The 11051-nt window shown below is 27.1% G+C and overlaps 1 protein-coding gene across 1 annotated transcript; it reads left to right on the top strand.

Moving 5' to 3' along the window:
- Nucleotides 1–501: 501 nt before the first annotated feature.
- Nucleotides 502–8917, top strand: LOC108689311 (ras-GEF domain-containing family member 1B-like; the record flags this gene model as incomplete). The annotated part of the gene is made up of 7 exons (XM_018196038.1): nt 502–618; nt 746–859; nt 1046–1189; nt 6531–6733; nt 7738–7889; nt 7967–8039; nt 8557–8917. Coding segments are annotated over 7 exons (825 nt in total), but the record flags the coding sequence as incomplete, so codon positions are not given.
- Nucleotides 8918–11051: the final 2134 nt, after the last annotated feature.

Here is an 11051-nt window from a genome sequence, read left to right as displayed (position 1 = left end):
AATAATCTCCCCTTTTTATCTCGTAAACTAATAGAAATAGGCTTAATAAATATATGAAACTCTAACTAAATTCTATTATAAGTACAGTGATTACTGAGAAAAATGATTTATATTAGAAAACGAAGAAATATGCATAATTTTTGCACGATAAAGTAAATATTTTGATATAATAAAAATTGTAGAATCCATTCTAATGAGTACAACGATGTATTCGATGAACAATTTTATATTATTTAAAACTTGTGATTTCTTATATGAACTTATATGTACCTAGATTGAATTGATTAATTTCAAAGATAATATAAATTCATAATTTTCAAGAATCTAAATAATAAAATGTTATAGAAAAATATTTTACTTAAATATTCTAAATTGAATATTTTTCTGTAACACTCGTATTTAATGAAAATACAGCAAATTAAGATATGTTTGCAATATGACATTATCTAAAAGTATTATTTTACACATTTCAGTATAAAATTATTATTTGATCATTATTAGGTGGACATTACCGAACTTTGCCCATCAGCCACTGTACTAGCACAACAATTGACTCATGTAGAACTTGAAAGACTGTCTTACATTGGGCCTGAGGAATTTGTGCAGGCTTTCGCCAAAGTAAGTTTATTTCGAAATAAAATTACAATTTTCTTACATCTGAGTTATGTTATAAATACTTTTATAGCAATTTAATATTTTTATCACAATTATATATTAAATACTATTAATTTTATTATTCTGTCAGGAGTCTCCGCATTTAGAAACATCTTTCAAAGATATGAAGAAAACCCGGAATCTCGAATCGTACGTTCAATGGTTTAATAGACTGAGCTACTTTGTAGCGACGGAAGTTTGTAAGGTATGATACCTTTATATGAATATTCATTGCACATTTTGTGTATAATTTTTATTACTTATTACTTAATCTTATTTTTATTATTTAATCAAAATTTTTTAATAATAATACAAAAATATATTTCTCAAATTTGTCAAAAGGATGACAAAAAGTGCTAGACATTTTATAATAAGTTTCTCCTTTTTTCAGCACGCAAAGAAGAAGCAACGCGTTCGTGTCGTCGAATACTGGATTGAGACTGCTCGTGAATGTTTCAACATTGGCAATTTCAATTCTTTAATGGCGATCATCGCTGGCCTCAATATGTCCCCGATATCTCGCTTGAAAAAAACAGTAAGAAGGAACATATACATTTCTTTTCACTTTTGATAGTATCTATGCTTATTTTAAATATTGGAAGAAAAAATAATACACATTTATAGAATATCTTATATTTTTATTAAATCGTATAATAGGAAATTGTAAAGACAATTCTAAATTTATATATAGTTACCTTCAACATTATAAATATTTTCTATAACCAACATATATGTATATTGAATCGACGTAATTGCTTTACAAATTTTATTAAAATTTTGGAGTAACGAGTTCCATTGCGTTCGGCAAATTGAAATCGGTATCGATACATTTTATTCGCTCGGGACAATGCATGCATATACAATACATATATGTATCTCTCAATTTTTCGATCACCTCAGCAAGAGCTATTTGAAAAGTGCGAATATTCGTAAATGGTTAGCGTCGACGCATTTTTTGTGTTAGAATGTAATGTCAGGAAAAGAGGGGAAATAATGGTGAAATAACACAAGCGGTATATCCATTCGTTTACACCTCTTTGCGGAATTGCACGTCAGAGCAATAAACGCTCTTCTCTCCCCTAATCGATAGTAGTACTCTATGATGTTTAACATTGAGTATAACAAAATACCGAGAGTTAAATTTTCGCACTATTTCTCTATAAAGAAAAAAGCTATTAAGAACAAAGGAAAAAATTATTTTGATTATACTTTTGCATATATAATCGACTTAATTCAAGATAAATAAACCATTAAAACTCTTGTCTCATATAATAGTATTAATTTTAGTTTTCAAATGATAATTTAACTTAATTTTGTACTTCACAGAAATTAGTTTTATGAAGTTGTTTCCAGTGTAGGTATCATTGATAAAGTAGATGTTAGACAATCGCTGTTGACAAAAAGAAAGCGAAGGCAGAGCAATCGAATTAGCTTGATTGAATTTTTCCTATCGCGATTGGCACCGCAGAAAAGACACGAAATGTAACTCGCGATTTGAGTTAATTAAAAAGTTTCAAGTCAAACGGCGTTGCTCGGCAACGTTGTCCTCGCGCTATTGCCGTTCCTTTCGCCTCGTTGGGAATTAACTAATTGCCCGACCAGCGTTCCACGTCCACGAGGGAGAACTCGCACTATTACGTATTCTCGATTTCCACGCGGGTACACTCCATCCTTTAATCCAGTCGTCGTTCCCGGCGGAACGCTCTCTCGGACGTTTCCGAAAGCTTCCATATATTTAATATTTATTTCGACGATAATGATAGAGCAAGATGTATTTCTTACGAGAAGAAATGATCTATAATAACGGTTCATAATTACATAATAAGAAAGTTATTATAGAAAATTATTTAAAAATCTCTAATATTTGCATAAATTGAATAGATTATACCAGATTGAAATTTTTTGGTATTATAATTTTAAAATGTATGAAAATTATTCAAACGACAATGAAACTAAGCGGCAAATGAGAATCACGCATAGGTATTGGAGTGCATGTAATAATATCATTCAATTTGAATGCAGATTAAATTTAATAAGAAAGAAAATAATGTTAAAATAATTTTAAATAATAATGGTAGTAACAATATATTTAATACTTACACAGATAAAAAAAAACATCTTTGCGTGATATTCATTGATAAAAATACAATTTGTGATGATCATGATTTCAAAAGAGTTTATGTTAATAAAAGTGAACTCTGAATAAACATCAGATTTCTATTGTGTATTATATATGCAAATTAAAGTAATCAGCTATATCAGAAACTGTAAATAAATATAATTACAATAACTTATCACTAATAATGAGAAGCTAGAAACTAATTAGCTAATTAGCTAAATAGAAACTAAAAAGCATAGAATGACTTTGAATCTTGCAATAACAATTTGCAAACAAAGAGAAATTCGGATTGGCAACTGAACAATCGCAAACTGATGTTGTTTTTTGCATTATTATTCGTATTATTGTCATCACAATTTCGCACTTTTCTTCTAGCGCCGATCGTTATTAAATTCGAATCTATTTATATAAAAAGTAATTTTATAACTAACCAAATAAAGATAAGAAGAAAACAATATTACTCGTTTCGATATTATTCGATGTGAAACGAAATGACGTCGATGAAAAAAAAAACAAATGTGTCTATCACGAGTGGAAAAATAGAAGAACAGGCACAACGTGAATTTTTTTATATCTCTCATATGATGAATAAAAAATAATCGAAACACGTATTATTCGTAGAATCTCTCGTTCGAAAATGCTTCCTTGTCATTATCGTACCCTATTCTAATTTATTTTCTTAATTTTATCTCAAAATTTATCTGTAGTTTTTCACATTTAAACAAGGGGACATGATATTGAGAATAATCGCATTGGCAAATAATTTTTCTGAATTCATTACGAATGGAGCATTGTAATAAATCTTGCATTTTTTTTAGATTTAGAGCATTTTTTAAGAGTCAAAGCTTATTGTTAAAATTTTAATAGATATTGAATGAAAATGTTTCATAATTAAAAGATAAATATACTTATAAATATATCCACAAAAGAAACGGGTCACTGTTAGAGTTATCCATTTTTAGTAAGTATATTTTTACGGTGTATAGAAAACAAATGTTTTTCTTGCAAAATTTTAAATTAAAATTTATCGAAAAAATTAAATTAAAAATAAAATACGACAAGCGCCTTGACGGTCAAACTTAAATGTTGAATTAATACTTATACGTATTCTTATTTAAATGAATTTATTTCAGAAATATGATTGTATACCATTACTATCGATCTTTCAACGCATTTCATTTTAAATATTAATAATCCTCCAAATTTAATCTTGAAAAACTGTAATAAACTTATTACGAAAAAGATTACCCTGAAAGTCAAACCCGAATCTCTAGTACGGAATGCTAACAATATTATAAGAATACATATAGATATTAATTCAACATCTAACTTTGACCGTCAAGTGGCGCTTCTTGTGTTTAAGTGATTCCATAAAATGATTTAATTCCAATTTTATTATTATCATATGAAAATAAAATATTTATTTAATTTTGAATATTTTAATTATTGTAAAAATTGCAAAAATCTCAAAATCTGAAAAACTCAATACATTTACATATAAATGATGTATATTTTTATAATAAAATACTTATATAATAACAAATACTTTCATATATCTCTTATTATATATTTTTTTATTTAAATAAAAATAAAAGTTGGTAAATTGTTGCACACTTCATAGCAAAAAATAAAATAATCTTCTCATTCTCTTTTTAATAACACAATCATGCCGCGAATCGAATCAAGAAAAATATCGAACTATGGAAAACTATTTTCTCGTTTTCAATTACAAGTTTAATTAACCGTTTTTTCTTTTCTTTTCTTTTTATTTTCTTCTTTCTTTTCTTCTCTCTTCTTTTCTCCTTTTTCTCTCTCTCTCTCTCTCTCTCTCTCTCTCTCTCTCTCTCTCTCTCTCTCTATCGTACGGACGTATAATGTTTAATAAGCCTCTTGTGCTATTTACAACGTTTATTTGATTCAATCAATTGATTTATATAGAAGGTGGGCGAAATAATTGTTAAAATTTTCAACAAACAATAGTACTGTCAGTAATGCACAGGATTTACTCGATAATTTTCGTTAATGAAAATTTAACGCTCTCTACTTTTGTGCAGACATATGACTGGAACTCCATTTATGTACAAAAGCATCTATGAAATGTTTCATGGTAATTGGATCGTCGGCAACTAATTAATTTTTTTATACACGCAAGATAATTGAGAATAACGCAATTATATACTTTAAATTTTCAATTTTTCTATCTAACACAAATATCTTTATTGAAGATAATACAATTATCTTTATTGAAGATTATGTTAATTTAAAAAATTTTTCACTTCGCGCACACACACAAAAAATTAATAACGTTTGTTCACAATTTGTTCGATTTTCCGTTTGTTTCGTTTTATTACTGAATATAACTTATGTTTATAATTTTATTTGTTCAATGATGAAGTTTTTATTTTACAAATATTTTTTATACTTAAAATCAAATTTAAAATTAAAGTTCTTAAATTATAAAAATTTTTATAATTTAAAAATTATAAATATACAAATACGTGAAAATGATATAGATGATTGCTTGAAAAATAATAACAGAGAATCATAAAATGTAAAAATTTACACATATAACAAATCTTCATATCAAAACTTGTCCTAAAAGCAAATACTATTAAAATTTTGTGTATAATATATATTTTTATATTTATGTGTATTATATTATATTATATTATAAATAAAATACATCTTATTGCATAATTTATAAAACTGAAATACATATCGGATATTACACATTTCAAAATATCAATATACTTCTAAAAAGTAAATACTATCATTTCCTTATTATTTGCATCTCCTGCATCTTATTAATCCTGTTATTTTGCTGATCTTTTTTTTGCAAAAAGAGTAGATCCTATTCTTTTCATACGATAGTATTCCGACATCTTTTCCGGTGCAACCAGTTTCAATTTACCGGATCTGGCAGAAGTCCCTGATTGCTACTGTTTTTGCTCTAGACGAGCATTTCCGGTGGAGTCGGGCTAAGAAAAATGGCTCTCACGACAAGCAAGCAGAAGTCTCTGAAGCTCAAGTATCTATGAGACAGGGATCAGAAGTCAAATCTTGACGGACAAAATAAGATTTTGAAATAGAAATTTATTTACAGGATAGATAATCCACTAATTATAAACATGCGTTTAAATTTGAATTTTTTACTTAAAAAATATATATATACACAGTTTATGCATAATATTTTCAAAATAAAAAGAAAGAAATAAAAAGTAAAAAAATTAAAAATATATTTATCAATATCAAAAAATTTTTGAAAAATAAGAAGACTAAGAAAGAATAAAAACATTTCAATCATAAATCTAAAAATTATTTAAATCAGCCATTATCCATTAACTATCTATATCTATATATAACAGTATTCTTAAACAAAGCTTCACACCAGAAGATCAATATGTAACATTTTACTTAGAGTGAAAATGTGAAAAGTAAAAATTTTATTGTATATGTATATTGTATATGTATATTATGTAAATACATACGTACATACATACACATATATATAATTTTTACTTTTCACATTTCCGCTTAGGGAAAAAATTATGCAATTAAATCGATAGAAATTAAATAAATTTGAACTTTGAAACAACAGCTCAGATACAATATATGTTATGTTGCACGATACTAACGTAACATAAAGACATATAATAGAGTGATTGCAATTGCTCTAACTTTTATTTTTTTTTATGTTATATAAATCCTCGCGCGGCGTAAATACTGGAGTTTTATTATATATTTTTATAATTTTCAGTGGTCAAAGATACAATCTGCCAAATTTTCGATTTTGGAACATCAGATGGACCCAAGCAGCAATTTCAGTAGTTATCGTAGCACATTGAAAGCCGCAATGTGGCGTAGTGCTGGCGCTACAGATGAACGTCAGAGAATCGTAGTGCCCTTTTTCAGCCTTCTCGTTAAGGATTTGTATTTCCTCAACGAGGGCTGCAGTAATAAGTAAGTAATATTAAATATTGTAATCTATTCGTATATTCGTATAATTTTACAGTATAATTTAAATTATGTACATAATATACATATTTTTTTTAATTAATTATAATTATAAAACCTCATATACATATATCACAGATACATATAATAAGTAATTATATACATGCTGCACTTTTATGCTATTTAGTGCGTCTATATACGTATACAACACATACACAATATAAAACATATATAATATAATATAAATAAACATATATAATATAAAATATGCATGGAATGCTTATCGTATAATAGTAAGTAGTTTATATAATTTTTTAATTTGTAAATATCAATGAAATTGGCACTTCCAGTAGTATATGGAAATCATCATGTCTTTTATAATATTAGGAAAAAATCTTGTTAACTATTTAAAATAATTAGTTATCTTGAATTTTTCATGAAAAAAAGTTCGATTTTTTTAAATCACAAGTTGTAATTTATATGAAACAGATAAAGATTATCGATATAACGCGTCAAATGCAATATGTATCTAAACTTTTTTTAGCTAATTAATTTTTGCAATTATAATTGTATTTGTGATTTAATTTCGGCTATTGCAACATCAATTTTCATTGTAATAATTTTGATCTAGAGTCAATTTTAACAATCAACGTCCATATAAGCGATTATTTTGATTTCTGGAATCAACAATATATATATGCGATGAAAGCATGAGCGAAATATTTTTTTAATTTAATGACCTACCATCAGAGACAATAATTTAAAATAGTTTTAGTATTCATTGTAATGATACTGTATGAAGATGACTTAATAGAAAATCGAATATATGTTTATATATGTTTATATATTTTATATTTTTATTAAAAAACATTAATTTTTAAAGATTATTTTTTCACATCAAGATCCTGTGTAGGCTTTTATGCCTATTTATAAATAATAATTTGATTTATTCATAAAGCCGTTTTAACTTATATTAATTTTTTATGCTCAAGTTTAGTTATACGTTTCAGACTGCCAAACGGTCACATCAACTTTGAGAAATTCTGGCAATTAGCGAAACAAGTGACCGAATTTATCGCGTGGAAACAAGTTGCCTGTCCATTCGAGAAGAATCCGCGTGTCATTGCCTTCCTCCAAGCGAGCCCCGTACTCACAGAAAATAGTAAGAAATATTCATTCTGTTCCGTTGTGAATGCGAAGATATGAAATTGTTTCATTTTTAATTTTTTTTTTTTACAGCACTTGCATTAGCATCTTTTGAATGTGAGCCGCCCGATAATAATCCAGAAAAAGAACGTTATAAAGCTTTAAAGTGAGTATATATAATTGAAACATTATTATTGAAACATTATTATTGAGACACAACATTCTTTTGGATATAGCTATTATTATAATTATTCATAATCGTTTGTGTATTAAAAAAATATATACATACTATTACTATATACTTATATTAATGTACATATGTATATAGGGTTTAATATGTTATTCAGCCTTAATTATTAATATTAAGCTCTTTCTAATATGCCTATGAGTATCAAATTATAAAATTGCTTGTCAATTTAATTTATGATATTACTATTGTACAATTGGGTTTGCGTTTTAAGATGGAAAAATCAATTCAGCGTACAGTTTAAATGACTAGGTTTATAATTCATATCGAACTATTTAAGCATCTAAGATTCATCTTAAGGGCATTTATTTTCTATTAGTTTTGAATTTTAAAAAACTCATTCTTGCAGAAAAAATAATATAAAACTTTTGTATTGCAATTAAAACTCATATTATGTAAGCAAGAAATAAGTATTCTTTACAATTGTATGTTATAGGTCTGAGATGAATGCCCAGTGAAAGCAAGCTATGCCGAAATATACTGAATGGGAACGATATTGATATGAATATATATGAAGATACATTTATAAATATTAATATATTCGTAATTATAGTTAGTTTATATGCAGAGATGATAAGAAGAAAAATGAAAAATGGATGATAAAGCAACAGTGAATTAAAGTATTACTAGGGCAACTTACATGAAATTAAGTATTTCTGTCTTGCGAATTTATCATGAGAGAAGAAACTCTTAATAACATTAAATCTCAATTTGGCGTTTTCAAGAATATCATCTAATCGATCAAAACAACTGCACTAATTTTTCTATTGCACTTTTTTAAAATTATAGATATGTTTGAAAAAGAGAAAAGAAGGAGGAGTAATTTTGATTTTTTAATAGTCAAACTACTTTGACCGTTTGCAAATATCGAATTATCATGACAAGAAACATTATCTGTGCAATACAAAGGTAATGAATTTCATTTAAGATTTAATCAACAAGATTGTTAATCAATTGATTGCATCTAAATAATGTTAAAATTGTTAATAAATGAGATTGTACAGGTCGATCGATTTTGATGAATATTCGATTTAATAAAATATCGAATTTAAAATTTTCGAACATCTTGGTGATTAAAACTCTTTATAATTAATATGGCGTGAATATAAAGTTGAGGACATCTCGAAAATGATTATGAAATTCGCTTGACAATGTCACATAGCTATAAGTATAGTTCCTAAGCTTTTGGCTCGTCGGAATCGTTTTTCTCGAGCGAAAACCAAACCGCGATTCTTTATTTTTTCGGATAATTCCGGATATAAACCGGAAATTCTTGGATTCACTCGAAAGAGACGCGATCGGCGCGTTGAACTTTTGTATATAATCCTTTTGATATACGCTAACAGACTCCTAGATATAAGAGGTAGGGTCGTTCCTGTAGAATAAGCTTGTAAGTAAATGATAAGTTCGAAAGGTATATCGTAAGGATCGTCGTACACGTACTTAAGAGGTTGAGAAACTAATTACAAGGACGGTCAATCGAGGCTAGAAAAATAAAAAAGTAAAAAATTTCGGCAATACCACACGACTCTACCGTGAACTCGAGTTGTGTTTGATATATTAATTCTATACAAATAATAATCACTTTTTTTTTGTTTCTCCTGTGACGCACGCGAGTATAATCTATGAATGAAAAATTGCGCGAATAGAGCTATATGCGGTATAATAATTGAAGTATATTCGGTTGCAACTATCTTGTATGTATTTTCATAAAATATCTCCAAATAAAATTGGAGAAACAAATTGCTAAAACATTTAACACACTGTGGGCATAAAATTATTCTTGTGGATTATAACGTAATATATTGCAGATTTACGAAAATTTACATTTATTTTCCTTCAACATTTATTACTATAATTTAATTTACAAATGACTAATTAAAAGGTGTTATAAATTTAGCAATGAAATATGTTTATATGAATCAAAGTACTGAATGCCACAAAAATGAAATTATTGTCAAAAATTAACAAAACTTGGCTTTTCCCTGGACGAATTGGGTTCGGCATTAATTAGCGTGATCAATAAATGTAAATGTATAGAATGCCGTGCCTTCAATTAAATATAACAGAAGTTAATTGGATGCACAATTTACAAATTATGAAATATTATGAGAAATAATTATGAAATATTGAATGTCAAAGATGTGTTCGTAACCCGTGCGTCGCTGTTTGTCGCGAACTCATGTAATTCTTCTATTAATTCATAATTCTCTCTCTCTCTCTCTCTCTCTCTCTCTCTCTCTCTCTCTCTCTCTCATAATTATATAAATTTATAATTTATTAATCTTAACTAAAACTATCCGAAGAGTTATGATTTTGCTAATATATTATAGTTTTGCTTAATATGCTAGATAAATTTTCTATTTTTTTTTTGTATTTAGGCAGATATTTGCTCAGATAAATTCGAAAAAAGAAGATACGTGTTTCCAAAGAATTATAGGGACCAAAAGTTCGTTTCTCCTGAATACGTAAATTTATCTATGGCATGACAAAATGTCGAGAAATTTCGATGACATGTTTAAAAAAAAGAAATAAAATGGACTGTTTTGAAATTCACTCACTGCGCGTTACAACTTCACAGCCTGAGAGAAAAATTGTAAATTGAAATCACGATCTCATTTAACTGAAAGAGATACACACGTATTGCTTAAAGAAATAATAACGTTATATTTAATGCAACAATTAATTTGTATGTTACGAAACAATGTATGTTACGAGAAAAAACATTTTTTTGATTTCTTTCGTTCCTTATTTATTTCGTTTATTTCTATTTAGTCCTTAAAAATTTATATCCGCTCTCATTTTTTTCTGAGATCAATAAAATAATCGATATTGCTCAGTTAAAAATATTAATAGTTGTATTAATATTAGTAGTTGTTTCTCATTGACGAGGATACTTTTTATTGCATTTTTCATACACATTATCGAGGA

The sequence above is a fragment of the Atta colombica genome, unplaced genomic scaffold (genome assembly GCF_001594045.1).
Source record: "Atta colombica isolate Treedump-2 unplaced genomic scaffold, Acol1.0 scaffold269, whole genome shotgun sequence".
Lineage (NCBI taxonomy): Eukaryota > Metazoa > Arthropoda > Insecta > Hymenoptera > Formicidae > Atta > Atta colombica.
Note: the sequence above shows the minus strand (reverse complement) of the source record. Positions and strands in the feature narration are given on the sequence as shown.